Here is an 18,505-nt window from a genome sequence, read left to right on the forward strand (position 1 = left end):
AGCCGGACACGACCGAGCGACTGACACATAATGTCCCTTAAAGGGCAGAAGCCATCAAGACCTGCTAACAGTGGGGCTTCTCCTTCAAGTAATGCCGACTGTAACCCAGAAGCCAGCCAGGGACCTGACTACCTTGGCTCCTCCGCTCTCCCTCCCATCCGCTCAAGATGGCCGACAAAGGCCCAGCAGGGTGGGAGGAAGGGAGAAAGGACTAGTCCGAGGGTCCAGAGCGAGTTGACTGACCCGCGGGGGCACCGCAGCGCCCAGGTGGCCTTGCGGCTGGGAGTTGGGGTAAAGGGGAGACCCGGCTGCTGTGTGACTCTGGGGCGGGGGACGGGGTTCTTCCTTCCCTGGGCCCCCGGCATCCAGACCAGCCCGTGTGTTCTGGGTCGGGGTGGGGATCGGGGAAGAGGGGCCCCGGGAGGAGTCTCGAGAGTTGGGCGACGTCTGCGGGGTCCCCAAGACGCGCCTGTTATCCGGGTGGAGATTTAACCGACCAGTGTGTGTGTGGGGGTGGGGGGGCGAGAGGCGGCGCCTGTGGAGGAGGGGCGGAGGGGAGGCTCCGGAGCGATTTCAAATTTCCCTCGTCCCCGCCCCCCGCCCCTCGCGCTCGAGGCCCTGCTCTGAGTGGCTGCGGCAGGGGCGCCCCCGGGCGGGGGCGGGGCGAGTGCCGGGCCGGGGTTACAAGGGGACTCGGCACCGCCCCCTCCCCACCCACTCCAGCTGCCAGGTCCTGCCCGCGCCGCTTCCTCGCAGCAGCCGCACCCCCTCCCTAGCCCGGCTGCCGCAGCCTGCGTGGACGCCCCGAGCGCCCCCCGACGGACGCCACCGGCTCACTGGCAGGCAGGCAGGCAGGCAGGCAGGCGAGCGGGCGGCCGCGCCCGGCCGGCAGCGCGGGGGTTAAGTGACCCAAGTAAACGTAGCTCGGCGATCGGCGCCGGAGATTCGCGAGCCGAGCGCCCCGCGCGGCCGCCCGCCGGCCTCCCGCCCGCCTGTCCGAACCCGCGGCTCGACCCGCGGAGCCGCGCCCGAGCCAGGCTCTCGGCAGGTGAGCGCCCCGTGGCCCCCGGGGAGGCTTGCCAGCCCGAGGGCTCCGTGGGCTGGTGGGGGAAGGGACCGTGGAGGGGTCCAGCCACCGCAGGGAGGGAATCCCGTTCCGGGACGTCCTGGGGAGGCGGCTCCCGTACGGCTGGAGACCGGGCATGGTTGGGGAGGAGAAGTCCCTGATCTTACTGCGGGGAAATGGGCAATGAGGATAAAATTGGCGACGGGGAAGGCATGTGTATTACAGGGATACGAGTGAAAGGGATACTTGAGGTGTTCAGGAGACCCAGAGGAGGAGAGAGGATCGTCCCCAGGGAGGGTGCTGGACGGCCTTACTGGGGTCTAGAGCCGAGGGGAGGAGGTCTCCTACTGGAGAGAACTGGAGTTAGTGAAGCAGGGGTATTTTTACCTGGCCTCGGCTAGAGAGAGAGAGTCTACTTGGGAAGGGGAACGGTACAGAAGAGAGTTCTGTCGAGGAGACGAGCGTCCGTCCTTTACGACTTGGACCCTGGGGGTTCAGCCGAGGGACTTTTTTTTTTTTTTTTTCTTCTCTCCCAGGGACGGGGGAGAGGTAGTGGATGGGCGCGGGAGAACAGGTGGACCGGTATGTGAGCGCTTCCCAGGGGCGTGTGCCAGAGGGGCGGGCTCGCGGGGTCCTCCCTAGGGGACCTACGGAGACCGAGGTGCGGCGGGGTTGCGGGGATGCCCTAAGGAGAGGCTGCCTTCACGCTTGTGCACACCTGGCCGGGGAGGAGCCGGCCCGGTGCGGCGCCTCCCTGCCCAGCCACGCTGCCTGCCCTGGGGCCTCACTTTCCATTTTTCCCCCTCTTCCAAGGGTCAGGCTGGTCCCACTTCGCAAACTTGCAAACTGAGGCCTGAAAACCTCCAGCACTACCTCGGTGCCCAGTGGGATTGTTTGCCGCGGGTGGGTGGGTTTTGAGTCCCACTTTCAAGAAGAGAAAGTGGAAGTTAGGGAAGAGCCGGCAGAGGTAGCAAGTTAGCAACAGAGTTGCTCTTCGGCTGGGGTTTTCCTGCTGGAGTCACTCACCTGTGGCAGGGAAGGGCTGCAGGAGTTCTGGGCTCAGAACTCAGGTTGTCCACGCTGCCTCCTTCACTTACCTCCCGGGCGGAAAGAGGCTGACTGGGCCCTAATGCTTCCCCACTCCAAGTTGAGAGGCGTATGAATTAAAGAGAATTAAGGACAAGGTTATGATGTGTGACTTTCTACCTCCTGATTTCTGCATGCTGTGAGTTTTGGCGAACTGGTGGCAGTTGTTTTAGGGAGCCAGATCCCTGCTGGCGCCCACATTTCCAGGATCCAGGACACTGACCTGCCTCTGTTCTCCACCAGGACTGCTGTGACTTCTTGCACCCCAGCCACTGGAATCCCCAGGTGCAGACTTGGTTTTTCCAGCTTTGAGATGATGCTACCTATTTTATAGGGCTGGCATACAGTAATCTCCCAATAAAGTCTTGCCACTCCTTATCTATCATGTGGGATAAGTAGGCTGCTTCCTTTAAGGGGGATGCATAGATCTTTGGCGTGTGTTTAAGTCTATCCATGTTAATCTGTGGCCCTCTGTGCCTTATTACATGTGTGAAATAGGAACCGTCATACTAATAACTCCAAGTTGGGTAAGAAGGAAACCAGTTTTACACAATTTAAACTCTAACCCTCTGTGTTCCTCAGATGATGCGATAATTCCTATCACATTAGGCTTGGGTTAGGAGTCAATACGTTAGTGCTTGGTATAGCAGGTAGTGAATGGTATTGTATTAACCATTAGCCCCTCTTTTTAGGGTGGCCATTAATGAGAATTGGGGAGGATGCAGGCCAACTCTGCCATCCCCTCCTTTCCTCCCACCAAGGTACTCCTCTCAACTATGGAAGGTTTTCCAAATCATTGTCCTCGATTTGGGAGTTGGCAGGAAAGTGTGCCTTTGTTCCTTTTTGAAAGGAGCAGGTTTTTGTTTTATGGATTGTGGTCATTTTTACACCCCCACCCAAGTTTGGGACCTGCCTTGAGGGTGCAGAACTAAGGGAGAGCCTTTACTTTTCTCTGTTAGGGTGGAGAAGGCTGAGACAAAGGGGCTGGGGTTAGGGCTGGCTCCATCCTGCTCCTTAAAGCCATAAGCATTACCTCCAACCCCTGCAGTTTGCAGGGAGGGTAGGAGGGTATTTGGGAGCTGCAGGGGGTGAAGGGGAGGAGCCAGGGAGGTGGGGCTGCCAGAGGTTGCTTCCTCTCCTTCCTTTCCTCCTGCCACGTGGGGCCTGCAACCCAGAGGGGCCTGTCTCCCTTTCTCATACTACAGCCCCAAGCTCCTTGATGGAGGGTTTGGGTAAGTTCTTCCCAGAAAAACTTCCCCGGAACTAACTCCTTTGTCTCAGACCAGCTCTCCTGCCTGCTGTCCCTCCAGGCTCAGATACTTTTCCATTTCACCCAAGATGATCCACGCTAAATCTGAAAGGCCGCTTGGTCTGACACCATGGCAAGTGCTTCTACCCCAACCCTCCAGAAAAGTACAGGTGCACTCTTGGTGTTGAGTTTTAAAATCATGAATTTAGGGTGTTTTTAGTTTAGTTTTTTTTTTTTTTTTCAGTTTCATGGCAGATCAGGGCTGCAGGAGTACAGAATTCCTCATGTCAGCACCCTCTTTGTAAAACGATGGGCTCATGTTCTCACAGGGTCAAAAATTTGCCGCTGATGGAACTCGGAGAGATGCAGGTACTTCGGTAGCCTGATGATTAGTGCTTTACAGAACTTTCACATCTGCCGCTAAAAGGGAAAAAGCCGAGTCCAGGTGTTCAGATGTATCTGGCTGTGGATGGAGGGAAGTGGCCTGGTAAATGCAGAGGGAGCCTGCCCGTGGAGCCCCTGTGCTGATTAATACCTGTATGTAAAGTGAGTGAAGATGTACATACCCCAGTAGAGTTGGTAGGAGGATGAAATGGAATCCTTTTAGGACTTAGGCATTTTCAAAATAAGTTAGGTGGGGGCCCTGAGATATTGTAAAAAGTCTGGTATGTTGTAGGTCATGTTAGTCACTGGAATCAACATACTCATGCAGCCTGGGCTGCCAAATCAAATCAGGATTTATATCCAACTCACTACATTTATAAGCTAGTGACCTGAGCCTCAGTTGCTCCATCTGTAAAATGGGGATGCGTTGTTGGCCAGTTAAGGGAATGTTGAAGTCAGTTGAGATCCTATTAAAAAGTGCACATAATGAGGATTTAATAAATGTCACATTGTGTAGTCAATATTGAGATGATGGCTAATGGTCATTATTTACTTGCTGAGAGAAACAGTTGGCATTCCTGAGGAAATAAGCAAAAAGTGAGGAGGATCTGTTTTGTGTAGGGAATTAGAATATTTTATCAAAAGGATTTCCATTGTGTTTGATACAAATGAAAATCAAATTTGCCATGTTCAGATGCAAAGAAAAAACAGATCACGGCCTGTAATCTCACAGGCCCAAGGTAATCAATGTTTTACTTTCATTTGGGGGCCCTTTCAGTTTCTTCTAGAAGTGGAGAAAGCGTAGAGAGGAGCAGCAGTCCATCCTAAGCAAAAAGACAAGAAGCCAGGGCAAGTGCAGTGTGGTAAGGAAAGGCCCTCCGTTGGCGAGGTTTCCCAGTGCACTGGTCATCTGGGGCCAGCTCCCCACGTGGATGGGAGGACCTTTTACAGAACCATTGGCCTCTGCTCATTGCCCAGCTCAGCCTGACCACGTTTTTCTAAATAACTTCACCTGCAGAGGTTTTTCTCTTTTCAGAGTAATTTTTTCTCCTTCATAAATATATATATATAAATTTTATTTTTGGTTCTGGGTCCTTGCTGTGTGGGCTTTTCTCTATTGTGGCAAGCAGGCAGTCTTCTCTAGTTGGTGGTGTGTGGGTTTCTCATTTCAGTGGCTCTAGAGAGAGTACGGACTTTAGTAGTAGCAGTAGGGCTTCTGTCTCAATGGCCTTTGATAGTCTATGAAATTTGTGGGTAGAGCATTAGTCATTGAGAAATTATGAGCAGGAAATTAGAAATGCCTTGTTAAGAATTGATGGGTGGGAGAGGTCGTGGGGAAATGTTCTTAACCAATTAATTTCCTCTCGGGGACAGATGATGCTGACCAGGTGTGTATGAGGAGCTGGTACTGGAGGAGAAGGGCTCAGTGTCACTGAGGGTTCCTACCCTAAAGTTGAGGAAATAAATTTCCTTGAGCTATTACACCCCTTGTTTTTTGTACTCTGTACAACTCATCAGATGCGGCACCTCCTGGCCTGGTCAATTTGTCCTTAGTTCTGCTTTCTGGTGTCCTCAGCTTTTATGCTTTGAAGGGTTCCTGTCTTAAGAATTTCACTTGTAATGGTGTCTTCATCTTGTTTTTGGACACATCCTTTATCCTCTTGTTTTAATTTTAGTGTGTAGAGCTCCATCCAATATTTCTAAGTGTCTTTTTTTTTTTTTTTACTGTTTTTGTTTTTCATATTTTAGTTTTGAACTGTACCTCTGTATTCAGAAGGATTTAAAACTGGAGGCTTACTGTGTGGGACATGGACTGGAACTTGTCTCTGGGTCTCCCAAAATCTGAAGGTAGCTCTCTGATATTGGTATGTCTTATTCCCCATTCCCTGGAGCAGAGGGATCGTCCAATGCCCTGCCCAGTGGTACAGGTCTGGCAGCTAGAAAAGGGACTGGGGAGTTTATCAGTCTGGCATTAATTTTTCCCCTGAGTCAGGTCTCTTGTGTTGCAGCCTGGGTGGAGAAGTCATTACCTACCTATTTCTTTATCCTTTCCTGTACTTCCACCTTCTGAGGTTAATGGGGCTTCCTAAGCAGCATTTATTTCCAGTTGCAAATGGGCCTGCTGGGGCCAGAGCCAGGGCCTTCCACTGCCCTTCAGCTCCTGGAGAAGGGATGGTGCCTTCCTGGTGGATGTTCCCAGCGGCCAGCATGGTGCTGGGGTGTGTGAATGTGTGCTGGGTGACACCAAAGCAGGCCTTGGACAAACCTGGGTGTCCTGTGGCTGAAGCACTGGAAGCGGAGGAGATACTGCAGGTGAGTGGAAGGAAGCCTCACCTGGGACACAGATGTGCAGTATTAGGCGGGATGCCTGGATGGGCAGGTGCTGTCCTCAGGGATTTTCTAGGTTACCAGGGAGGCAGCAATAGGATATGGACAGTTCTGAGCAAATGTGCATACAGGTACGGGTGAAATCGAGAAAATCAATGAAACTTTAAGGTTGGCAGGCGTGTCCAAGGAGATATGAGCATTTATTGTTAATGTATCATGATTAAAAGAGGTGTCAAGGGCTAAATACGAAAAAGAGAAGTGAAACCAGAAACATCCCATGTATATAGGGGACATATATAGAAGAGGTAGAGTTGGGTCATACTAGTCATTGTATGTCTGACTTTCCTTATGGAGAAAATTGAGCGTTCTACCTTATACCATTCAAAAAACTTCAGATTGACTAAACTTAAATGATCATTTTCAAAAGTGACATTTTAAAGTTGACTTTTTGATTGTAAAAGTCACATGGGGATAGATATGGTTGTCTATTCTTCCACAAGCTACCTTGCTGAGAAGTTAAAAAATGCTGGAGGAACATGGCTTAATATACACAGTAACCTATTAAACGCGATTGTATTGTTAGGTGGACTTTTTCACTTTACATGGTTTCATCTAGAACCAGCTGCCCTATTCTTTGCCTCTCAGTGGTCTCCCCAGTGTGGCTGCATGTAATTTAGACAGTCTCCCATTGATCATTTGTTGGTAGCTTTTACTTTGACAATGAAGGCAGTGCCAGTCTTGCCCACAGGTTTTGGGAAGAACTTTGCACTGAGTGGATTCCTAGCAGTAGAATTCCTGTATAACAGGATATGGACACTTGGCACTTGAGGTCATACTGTCAGATTGCCATCTTCAATACTGAATCAGTATCCCCACAGCATTGGTATATAGATGGGCTGAGGTTTTAGGCAATGGCAGTAGCAACAGGTGCAGGCTGCTGCGAGGGGCAGAGCTGAGGGAGTGACTTTGAGAATAGCGGTCTCCTTTCTCCATTCCCGCTGGGAAGAGGGCAGAGGACACTTTGGCTGGATTTTGCCTAGGGGAACAAGGCCGCAGGAGTGGGTATAGCAGCTCCCAAATCCTCAGCCTTAGGATGCCCCACATGGCATTCTGGGTGACCCATGGGTTCCCTGTCTTAATCTGCATGACCTTCCTAGGGCTTCTCAAATAACTTTTAGGCAGAAGGGACTAGTTGCTTGCAACTTGTTTCCATAGGGTAAAAAGTTTGACTCCAAACTCCAGTTGAAGCTCTCATTTCAGATCTTTCTGTAAGTTCCTAGGTTTTCCTGTAAATTATCTAGAAGGTAATGGTATATAATTTTATTGCAGTCTATTGACAAATATCCAGATGTACCAATGTTTCTCTATAATTTTGCTATTAATGAGCAATGTTGCAAGGAACATCTTCATAGCCAGCTTCTCTCATACTTGCCCAGACTGACTACTGGAACATCTTCATAGCCAGCTTTTCTCATACTTGCCCAGACTGACTACTGGAGTCAGTCCTTACTAAGATTCTGATAAATGTGCCCAGGACGAACTATTATCGCACAATGACAGTGGTGCATGTAGCCATGACCCAGAGGCACTGAAAAATTCTCCAAACTTGAGTCATCATGGACGAAGGGATGCATCCCTTTGTGAGCCTAAGCTGGGAAATCTGGCACGACAGCACACAAGACTGTGTAATCTCCAGGTTTTAAGGTTTTGCCATCTGCTTTGGGATCTGTAGCACCAACCACCTAGGGAATTAGATGAGGTCACTTATTGCCTAGGCTGTATGACTGAGGCTTGAGAAGGACAAGGAGGACATTTTCTTCCCGTTTCCCTGTGAACCTGATCTTTTTTATGGAATTCACTGGAGATTCCTGATCAGGCATAGGGAACTGGGACCCTGTGCTCTGTCCCCAGCCAGGGGGACAGCTGTTTCGTCCTCCTTGACTTTGTCTGTACTGTGTCCACTGCCTCCCTTCTCTTCACTCACCCGGGTGAGCTGTCCCTCCCCGGCCGTAAACTTTTTAAACCGTTTAAACTTAAAAACTGTGCTTACTGCATTGTTTTATGATGTCTTTAAGATCTGCCCCCTGGACTAAGGCCTCAGTCTCCATCACTCAGTCACTCTGGGAACCTCATCAAGGAAACTGCTTATCTGTTTCCTCTGAGCTTGTTTCCCCATCTACAGAATGGGGATCATAAGAGTGACTAACTCTTCTGTGGTACATGCTGAGTGCTCTAGCTCAGCCATTTTGGGAAACAGCTAAGAATACTTGAGCAGTTCAAGGGGAGGAGTCAGGAGTCGATTCCCCTCCCACAGGCCAAGGAGGAACTTTTTAAATAGGGGAGGTGGGAATGTCTTTCACCCTCTCCCTCTTTTGCTTTACAAATCTCTAAACCCTGGGTGGACAGAGTCGGTCAGGGATGCCCAAGGTCCTCCCCTGCTAACCTTGCCATCAGGCCCACCATCACCCCCTTCCTGCACTGGAAGTTTAATTAATGCAATTAACATTTACAGGGTGCCAGGAAATAGTTCTGCTGCTGGTACCAGCCTGGAGGAAATGAATGACGTTACTTCTCAGGTTTATAGCTGGGTTGCGGGGAGTCCCTGGGCCGCCTCCTCCCTGAGTCTAATTGGGGGTGCCACCCACCCTTCTGTCTGCCACATTGCATTTGGACACGTCTGACCTGGTTCAGTCAGGACACAAGCATCCTGCACTAATGAGGCAGGGTCTTGCAGGGGGAACCTTGCCTGTGAGCCCACCCAGCACCGCTGACCATCCCGAAGTCACGTGCTGGACCCCAGCCTCTGGGAAAGGGTCAGAGTTCACCTGCATCTCGAGGTTGGACCACCACCTCCTGTGAAGGTTAACAGCTGGTGTAAGTCCCTCAGCCATACAGCTCCCGAAGCTCCTGGAACGAATGGTGCATTGTTCATAACTCATCTCAGGCACAACAGTTCCAGGCACGTGCCCTGGATTGCCTGGGCATGAGTTTGGCACTGCCACTTTGCTGGGTGACTTAATTCATTTGAGCCTGTTGAGAGCAGGTTGATGAGAGGACTTGCCTCGGGTTGGGGTGGGGGTTAAGAGGTGTCAGTTCTGGCTTTAGCAGACAGGAGGGGCCTGGGACATGCTAACAGCCAAGTGGCAAGTGTTCTGGAGCTGGTATGTCAGCCCCTCTGGGAAAATCCCTGGGGAAGATGCCACTGCTCAGGATTGGGATCGCTCTAGATAAAGGAGCTGGCTTGTGCTGGGGGCCACATTATCTGGGAAATGCCAATTTTGACTCATTAGAAACCAAACAACTTAATGAGGGAGATGTATTATCTACCATTACAAACCAATCCCTAGTGCTAAGATCTTCCTGTTGCCAAAAGCAGGTAGTTAAAATTCACGCCTTCTTGTTTAAGTTCCCTGGGAGCATTCTTTTAAGTGAGTACAAACTATGTTGCCTAACCTCAGTTTGCTCATCTGTTATACAGGGATAACATTAATGGTATGTAAGGATTAAGTGAATTCATACAGGTAAAGCACAAGGGTGCCTGGCATATGGTAGTAAATACTGAGAAAAGTGATCAAGATGTGTGGATCTTCATGAGGAAGCCTTTGAGAGAAGCCCTCCTTGTTTTGACCTGTGGTTTCTGAAATCTGAATACGTGATAGGGCTTCTAAGTTGAGGGCCTAACAGTAGCACATGCCTGCAGCTGTTTGGGTCATGTGTATAATGTGGAGGAAATATAATGTGTGTAAAATGTCGAGGAACCGAGCTGGGCATCTTTAAATCTTGCCAGTTCTGGACTCTGGTGTGTGTGTGTTGTAACTAGTGAAGTGAAAGTGAAAGTTGCACAGCCGTATCTGACTCTTTGTGACCCCATGGATTATACAGTCCATGGAATTCTCAGTCAGAATACTGGCGTGGGTAGTTGGCTCCCTATTCCAGGAGATCTTCCCAACCCAGGGATTGAACCCAGGTCTCCCGCATTGCAGGTGGATTCTTTAGCAGCTGAGCCACCAGGGAAGCCCAAGAATACTGGAGTGGGCAGCCTAGCCCTTCTCCAGCTGATCTTCCCAACCCAGGAATCTGTCATTGCAAATTCTGGGTGGTGAAAACTACAGGGAAGGAACTTGTAATGAAATCACATTGAATGATGCCACTGGAAGTAAGACTATTTTACCTACCTAGCTCACCCCAGGGCACCCAGGTAGTTGGTCATACAGCAGGTTGGTTTCCTTCCCTGAAATCTTCCTCCAGTCCCTGTGGGCAGAATTTTTCTAGGGGCAGAATTTTTCCTGACTGTTGAGATCTGGCTTTGGGAAGGAGCTCTGCTCACATCCCTCTAGCAGGCTGGCAGACAAGTTGGCACTGCTGAGGCCCCAGGGAAGCCTGAGGTGGTTAGTCATAGTTAATCATTGTCTGCTTTGGGCTGCAGGCTCCAAATGGGTCTGTCTAGGAGAGAGATTCCTTTTGACCCAGGTGGGGACTGTCTGAGGGAACTCTGAGCCCCGCATAAGAGGGAAGGAAGCCTTGTCCCTTGATTTCAGCCTCTGACCTGCTACCCCCTCCTGACTGTCTTCAGTCTACCCCTCTCCCCTCCCCAGAGCTCCCGTGGAACCTCCTGGTGTCATGTACCCCATGGCCAAGTCTCCCACCCTCTGCCAGGCCATCCAGGTTACCTAGTTCACTAGTCTGGCCTGAGGCAAAACACTGGAAATTAATGATTACTCTGAACCACACTCCAGCAGTTTTCCTGAGATACTGGCCACTTGGACTCACAGGAACTGGCCGTGGGGTCAGATAACCTGTTCTTCCGGGTCAGGGCTTGAGAGTAAAAGGGCTAGAGAAGCCGCTAATTAGGCTGGGTTAGGCATTCCTTCTTTTCCTTGGGGCTGGTGAGATTCCTTAATACGTATTGAGAGAAAATACACTGGGAGCTGTGAACCTGCACACTCTGGACCACGTGGCTTAGTTAAATGCTCTGTATCAGTGTATGCATTTGTGACCCAGGCAGTATTTTTTTTTTTTTCCTCCTTTTCATCGAACTGCTCAGAATCCAGCTTGCAGAATCTTGGTCAAACCCTGGGCTCCACAGTGAAATAACTAACCACTGGACTGCCAGGGAATTCCAAGGCAGTGTTTCTTTAACTTGCATATTGATTACCCAGGGATCCTGTGCAAATGTTGATCCTGATTTAGTAAGTGCCTGAGAATTCTGCAGCATGATTCCATGGTCCCTCTGCCTTGTGGGGAGCATCAGAGGTCTACTTATCACACACCCACACCTGGGGGATGGACTGATGCCCAGGGTGGAATTAAGAATCCATAGGACATTGCATACCTGCCGGGATTGGGGGTTTGGGGGGGTGGGGGGGGTGCGATGAGAAGTTAATCACTGAACCCCACAGCGCCCCCTGGTGGGTGTGCTGGCAGCATCCCCACTGCAGCTCACAGCCCTGTAACCTAGATGACGCTTCTAGAAGGTACCCTGGGAGGCTTGCTTGGGTCATTGGGTACTATGTGGTGAGTCCGTCTCCCATGATAGGGAACACGGACCAGGAGTGCTCAGCGCCCATAGGCAGCTTCTAGAAGGTACCCTGGGAGGCTTGCTTGGGTCATTGGGTACTATGTGGTGAGTCTGTCTCCCATGATAGGGAACACGGACCAGGAGTGCTCAGCGCCCATAGGCAGCTGTTTGCTGGGGAAACTTCACAAGCAGGGTTCCTGTGGCACCAAATACTTAACCTCCATTTGGGGCTTCACCCTTCCTCTTACATGTGAGGTTTTTATTTTTGATGTTGAAGATTGACCAGGTCTGTGGGTTAGTTTTCCTGTTCTATAAAATGGGCCCACATCACATTAAGAGGAATAAATGAGAGTAAGGTACATGTTCTTGAGGCCAATGTTGCAGGCAGTAGGGCCATGTCAAAGGTCACACAGCCCTCCAATGCATGCCTGAAGACCCTGGCTGGAGCTGGTCTTAGCTTAATAGCCTAGTGATGATGCAGTTACCAGGGTGGGCAGGGATGGGGAGGCAAAGGCCCAGAGGTGGGGTGGGGTTGGAGCAGATGAGGAACATGTCCCTGGTTAACCCGTCCCAGTCCTTCCCCCTGTGTCTCCTCCATTCGTTCCCTTCTTGGGAACTTGGGACTCTGAGCCCCAGCTGGTAAGGGAGGAGGAGAGTGAGCGACAGGCCTGCAGACCAATGGGCCCCCGAGGTTGTGATGGGGCGGGGCTTGTGCTGCCATGGAGAAGAGAGAAGCTGTTCTGTGGGGGAGGAGGGGACGGTGGGAAGAGGACCTGGAGATTGAGGGGAAGGGAGAGAGCAAACAAAGGGGTCAGGAGGGAAAATAATGCACTGACTTCCCGAGGCCCTGCAGAGACTGGGCAGGGAGAGCGCGCCAGGGGCAGAGGGGACCAAGGCTGGCGGCAGGCAGGCCGGCCTTAGATGGCATTGTTTGAAGTGGCCGGCTAATTGCACAGAGCAGCCTGAGCCTCAGACCACGGCCCAGCCCCCTCCTCTGTCCTGGGTGCTGGCTTCTGAGCCTTCGGGTCGAGTGGCCACATGGAACCAAGTCCTGAGCCTCCGAGTTTGGTGAGGGGGGCAGGCTATGGGGGGCGGCCTGGGTGGGGTCCTGAGAACCACTCCCAGGCCCTCTCTTGGCCTGAGGACTTGGTGACATTGGCAGAGGTTTGGGGGCACACTCCCCCCAGCCACCCTTGCATCTCTGCTACCCTCCTCACTCTGGCCTTCCTACAGGAAACAATGAAGGGAGACACCAGGCAACTCAATGGAGAGGAGGACGCCAGCAGGAGGGAAGACTCCGTCCTCACCAACGGGGGCTGCAGCGACCAGTCTTCTGACTCCAAGGACGCACCCTCACCCCCGATCCTGGAGGCTATCAGCACCCCTGAGATCCGAGGTGGCAGAGGTGGCAGAGGTGGCGTGGCCCGTGGGGAGGAGGGGTGAGGAGGGTGGTCACGGTGGACCACAGCTGGGACACAGGCCCCTGAGCAGGCTCAAGGCAGCTGTGGGAGTCTGGGCTCTGACGACCCCTGCCCCAGCCTCAGGGAAGGGAAGAGCTGCTCCCTTTATCCTGGCACCTCCGCTGGGACAGAGTAGGTGACCCCAAGCCAATGAGCCCTTCTGTTCCAGACAAGGGGGTGGGCACAGCATAGGTACACTTCTGAGGGGACACCCTCTCCCCTTGCAGCTGGGCCTGTCATTTTTCTGGGAAGAAATAGAGGCAGTGAGTATATCAGGCTTGCTGCCAGTCCCACCCTCTCTCTTCCCCTCTCCTCTGCTGCTCACATCACCTGGGACCCTCCCTGCTGAGATTTTCTGGCCCAGCTGGTTTGGAAACCCCTGTATTGTCTCATCCTGCTGTCAAGAGAACTCTTCAAGTTACACCTTCCCATAGAACTTTCTAGAGGCTGAAAGTGTTCTCTTTCTGCATTGTTCACATGACCGTGAGGAGCCACACATGAGTACTTAATGTGGCTGCGATGGCAGGCACTGGGTTGCTCCTTTAGTGGAGTTAGTGGCCACTGATTTGGGCAGCATAGGAAGGAACTGTTCAAGGGCTAGGATTTAACCCCTGAGGATGTCAGTGGGTTTAGGGAGACCAGGAGAGCCCCTTCTTCGCAACAGACTCCGGTTCCTCCTTCCAGGCCGCAGATCAAGCTCACGACTGTCCAAGAGGGAGGTCTCCAGCCTGCTAAGTTATACTCAGGTACTGGTTCTGTGGTCACATTTCTGGGATTCAGGGGAACTCTATGGTTTGCATATTAAGTAGGGGACCTGAGGCCCACTTAAACTGATGGCCAGCAAATACTTGCTGAATGAGGAATTTGAACACTGCTAGGTACACAGAAGACTTAGAACAACCTCACTTAGAATGGCATTTGCTGCTCTCACATGCTGAGTTTTTGAAATGAATGTTTTTCTCAATCTGGATGATCAATTGAACTGATAAATTTCTACTGTAACAAGATTTTTTTTTTTGTCCCTGAAAGGAATCCAGCTTGCTCATGGTATGTTTTGAATTGGATCTATTTTAGAATTTAACATCTATTCATGAGGAAAATAAATGTATGATTTTATTGCTTGTAATATACCTGTGTCTGGTTTGATAGTAAGACTGTGTGGCCCTGTGGCCTCAAGGATTTTTTTTTTCCTTTTGGAAAGAACTTGCCTGCCTTATTAGGGGATTTTTAACAATCATTGAAGTATCTTTTACCAGTGTTGCAATGTCAGGGTTTCTACTTGATTAGTTTTTTTCCAACTTGTAGCTTTTCCGTGTTTTTTTTACTCATGACGCTATTTATGTCTTCTGTTTTCCTATGAATCATATTAGAGTTTTGTTAATTCAGGTCATTATCAGGCACTGGGGACAAAGTCACGGTTGAAAGTTGTAGACAATGAAAACTCCCCCTCATACGGCTTGTCTTGTCCTTATGGAGGACCACAGGTGCGCACCCAGATAATAAGGATCAGGAGCTGAGGGGACCGGGTAGGGACAGCACTGGAACAGGCTCAGAACAGCTGTTCTGATCTCTTGGAACCTCCTCTGTGCCTTGCGTTGGCAAGCATGCATTACTTGATTCTTACTATAACTCTGTTGTGCTATAAGGGAAGAACCATTGTGCCAGTTTTAAAGAGAGGAATGGACCCACTCAAGACCTTAGTTGGCAAGGGAAAAGTCAGGTTCTTAACACGCTGGCCAGACATCGGACCACTCCCCACCTCTCTGGCTCTCGTGCTGAGTTTTGTTGAGTTCAGTGTGCAGCATGGGATGTGTATTCGACACAGGACTCGTGCCATTTCTTCTGGGTCACTGTATCAGGAAGCATCTTCCTCAAGCCTGTTTCCCCCAGATGCTGTTAATTGTGGAAATTGACCAGGTCTCCCTGCTGGGCATGGCAAGTTAGTCTAACCATGAAATCATGATTTTGAATGCAGGAGAAACCCCAGTGGAATTAGAAAACCAAAGAAAAGGTGTCAATGCAAAGGGCATCTGAAGCCTTTTGTGCTCATACCTGTAAAATCTTTTGAACAATATGAGGTTGCAGATCTTTTAAAGTCACTCAGACCAATATTGTTTTCAATATGACTGACTCTTCATTTTTAAACTATCTTGGTTATATGACATCTAAAATTAATAATTTTTCATTTATAAAGGACCTGACGGGTGATGGAGATGGCGAGGGAGAAGACGGGGATGGCTCCGACACTCCAGTGATGCCAAAGCTCTTCCGAGAAACCAGGACTCGGTCTGAAAGCCCAGCTGTAAGTGTCTACCCCTGAGCTGAGGCACTTCAAGCACACCACGTGCCTGCATTAAAAGCCTTGTCTAGGATCTCCCTGGAGGAACTTTGAACAAATGTCCTGAAATTGGAAAATGACAGCAAACCTCATTAATTATGATTGAGATGGTTTTCACGTGGCAGTTCTCTACTTTTCTGGGGAGCATTCTAAGAAGTGCCCAGGGGTACAGTTTACAGGTGGCTGACTCCAGGCCAGCCAGTTACCTTTGGGACCAAGTTGCTTCTGTAGGTGGATTCTATGACTAAAATGTCTGGAAATGAGAAGGCAGTTATTGCTCACGGTCACCCAGCCTGCTGTTAGGAAGCAGACTGACACTTGGTGACCGTGGCATATGCCACTGATAATCCTATCCAGCACATGATGTCTATCATCCTGTTTTCACAGATGACAGAAAATGCCAGTAGTTTACCCATGGTTAAGCATTAACTTCTTGCGTGCAGGATTTGAACACGGTCTGCAACACTCAAGTTCATGCCATTTTGAGAAGAAAGCCTAAGGGAGTTCTCATCTATCTTGAAGAATGCAACAATTGTAATAATGCTTGCAGGAAAGAAGTCTTTGGGAATAAATGTGGATTTTGTCAGTTCAGTTTGCAGGTGCCAGTTTCAGCTGTACCAGGCCAAGTAGGACCTGCTGTGGATTGTCAGGCAGCCCTGCCAGCCACACTGCCCCCTTATTCCACTCGCACTAGGGAATTCAGGGGTGGGAAGTTAGACCAGAGTGACTCAACCACCGCCTTCACTCCTGTTGGCCTGAGGCGGCCTCTCAAGCGTTGATCTCTGGGCCCTCGGGCTGAGCCTCCAGCCTCCATTCACCAAAGGCCTTGTGCTTGTCCTCTCCTGCTTCCAGGTCCGAACCCGAAATAACAGCAGTACCTCCACCCGGGAGAGGCACAGGCCCTCCCTACGTTCCACCCGAGGCCGGCAGGGCCGCAACCACGTGGATGAATCCCCCGTGGCGTTCTCAACTACCAGGGTTGGTTCCCCGGATGCTCAGATCCCTACCCCCCGCCCAGTCTCTTAACTGGAAGCTCTGCCCCTCTCACCACACCAAGTGGCTGCTCTTTATATAACCTGCTTCCTTTCTTCACCCTCCTCTCCCTTTCAGGTTCCTGCCTTTCCTTTCTCTCCTGGGAGCTAGCTAAGCTCTTCCTAAGCCTGATGACTTCTCTCCTGGCCTAAACCCTAGACGGAACCCTGGTGGGAAGTGCAAGAATTCCCTGTGGACTGGGTCCTTACACTTCCTCAGAATAAGCTCAAACCACTGATTTCAGAACTGTCTTGTCTCCTTAGTATCTTCAGTGACTCTTCTAGAGCCAACCCCATGGGTTACAGCAACTCTCAACTCCTACGGCAAGGCTAGGCACCAGGAAGCCCTCTCTGCGCATCACTTGTTATCCTGTCTTGGTCCTTAATTCTGTCCTTGTTCTTCCGGAAGTTGTTTCTTTCCCCACTTAAGGGACACTCACTTGTTCCTGGAAAACTATCCCTGTTGGTCTCTCTTCCATTACCTTATGTCTCTGCTTCACTTCTGCTTGACTGAGAAGCAGTGGGTGCCCCTCTGCCTCTGGTCGCCGCCCCCCGCCCCGGTCTGCTGTGGCCCATGCTATGCGTCCTGTGTTCACAGTCCCTGAGGCGAAGGACGGGATCCTCTGCAGGCACGCCATGGCCGTCCCCCGCCAGCCCCTACCTCACCATCGACCTCACAGACGAGGATGTGGTGCCGCAGAGCAGCAGCACGCCCTACGCCCGCCTGGGCCAGGACAGCCAGCAGGAGAGCATGGAGTCCTCGCAGCTGGACGCAGACGGCAGAGATGCAGACAGCACTGAGTATCAGGTACCGCTGGGAAGGGCTGAATACAGCGAAAAGTTACCCAGAGGTGACTTAAGACTTTTGGTCACTTACATCACAATAATTGATTCATTCTCCAAGTGCGTTTTCCATTTGTCAAGTGTCCCTTCCTGTATCCTTATCTCAACATTGACTCAGGCACCAGATTAGTTTCCCTCCTAAGTTTTTCTGAACATTTTGTACTTAGAAATGTATATACATAGATAATCCATAATTCTATTCATCATGTGTGTATATACACGCAGTTTTTGATAATTCTATTCATCATCTGTATATACACGCAGTTTTTGATTGGCTTCTTTAACTGAGGAACTGAAGTTGCCCCACTTTCGTGTCTACCCCATCAGGTTTTGTTCATCACCAACCAGTTGAGCTTGTTGGCTTCACTCAGGCTTTGCTACATATGTATTGCTCTATGTACACATACCGTGTAGAAATCTGTTTTCCGAGTACATGACTTCAGAGTAAATCTTATGCATTTTAATAGCTTGCATGATTCCCTTTTACAGCAAGCTTTTTACGTGCAAATGGCCAAATTTTTTTTTTTTTTACATTCTAACGACTTGTACTATCCCATTTGATGGCCTGTGGGAATATCCAGGATTTTTACTCGATTCTTCCCATGAGTTTTCAGTTTTTTGTTTTTGTTTTTTTTTGACTTGGCAGCTTAACATGTTTCCCAGATACTTGGTCAGATATTACAGGTGACATACTGTAGATCCAACCTATAAAAGCTCATGTTCTTATCATGCAACCAAACCTGCCTATCCTCTGCTCCTTATTTCAAGCAATTCTCCTGAGTTTTCAACCAGGAAGTGTGTTGGCGGGGGTAGGGAATTTCCTGAGGAACTCTGCCTGCACTTGCAGGAAGCCCTGTGCTGGACTCTTAAGGCAATGGCCATCAGGGTTGGTGGGACAGGGAAGGTTTTTCCTCCGTCCAACCAGTCTGTCTCATTGCGATTTTGTTCATGTGGTTTTTCTTCTTGCAGGATGGGAAGGAGTTTGGAATAGGAGATCTTGTGTGGGGAAAGATCAAGGGTTTCTCCTGGTGGCCTGCCATGGTGGTGTCCTGGAAGGCCACCTCCAAGCGGCAGGCAATGTCTGGCATGCGGTGGGTCCAGTGGTTTGGTGATGGCAAGTTCTCCGAGGTGAGTCCAGGATGAGATGGGCCTTACTTAATGGGCTTATGGACAGAGCCAGGGTTTCCTTCCCTTACTTTTAC

At 50.4% G+C, this 18,505-nt stretch overlaps 1 protein-coding gene across 9 annotated transcripts in view; it reads left to right on the forward strand.

Moving 5' to 3' along the window:
* Nucleotides 1-731: 731 nt before the first annotated feature.
* The window catches only part of DNMT3B (DNA methyltransferase 3 beta), a 34,338-nt gene continuing 16,564 nt past the window's right edge, over nucleotides 732-18,505 (forward strand). For 3 of the 9 annotated variants that reach the window (XR_011570185.1, XM_019972248.2, XM_019972251.2), the window contains exons 1-7: nucleotides 732-1,048; nucleotides 12,865-13,045; nucleotides 13,776-13,837; nucleotides 15,286-15,393; nucleotides 16,282-16,407; nucleotides 17,059-17,268; nucleotides 18,273-18,431. Coding sequence is in view for 8 of the 9 variants with exons in the window: in XM_019972248.2 (XP_019827807.2) it covers nucleotides 12,871-13,045; nucleotides 13,776-13,837; nucleotides 15,286-15,393; nucleotides 16,282-16,407; nucleotides 17,059-17,268; nucleotides 18,273-18,431 (840 nt within the window). In the remaining variant the exon portion in view is untranslated. The remainder of the gene's footprint in view (nucleotides 1,049-12,864; nucleotides 13,046-13,775; nucleotides 13,838-15,285; nucleotides 15,394-16,281; nucleotides 16,408-17,058; nucleotides 17,269-18,272; nucleotides 18,432-18,505) is intronic. The other 6 variants (XM_019972250.2, XM_019972252.2, XM_070801496.1 and 3 more) reach the window with 4 other exon arrangements.

This window comes from Bos indicus, chromosome 13 (assembly GCF_029378745.1).
Source record: "Bos indicus isolate NIAB-ARS_2022 breed Sahiwal x Tharparkar chromosome 13, NIAB-ARS_B.indTharparkar_mat_pri_1.0, whole genome shotgun sequence".
Classification (NCBI taxonomy): domain Eukaryota; kingdom Metazoa; phylum Chordata; class Mammalia; order Artiodactyla; family Bovidae; genus Bos; species Bos indicus.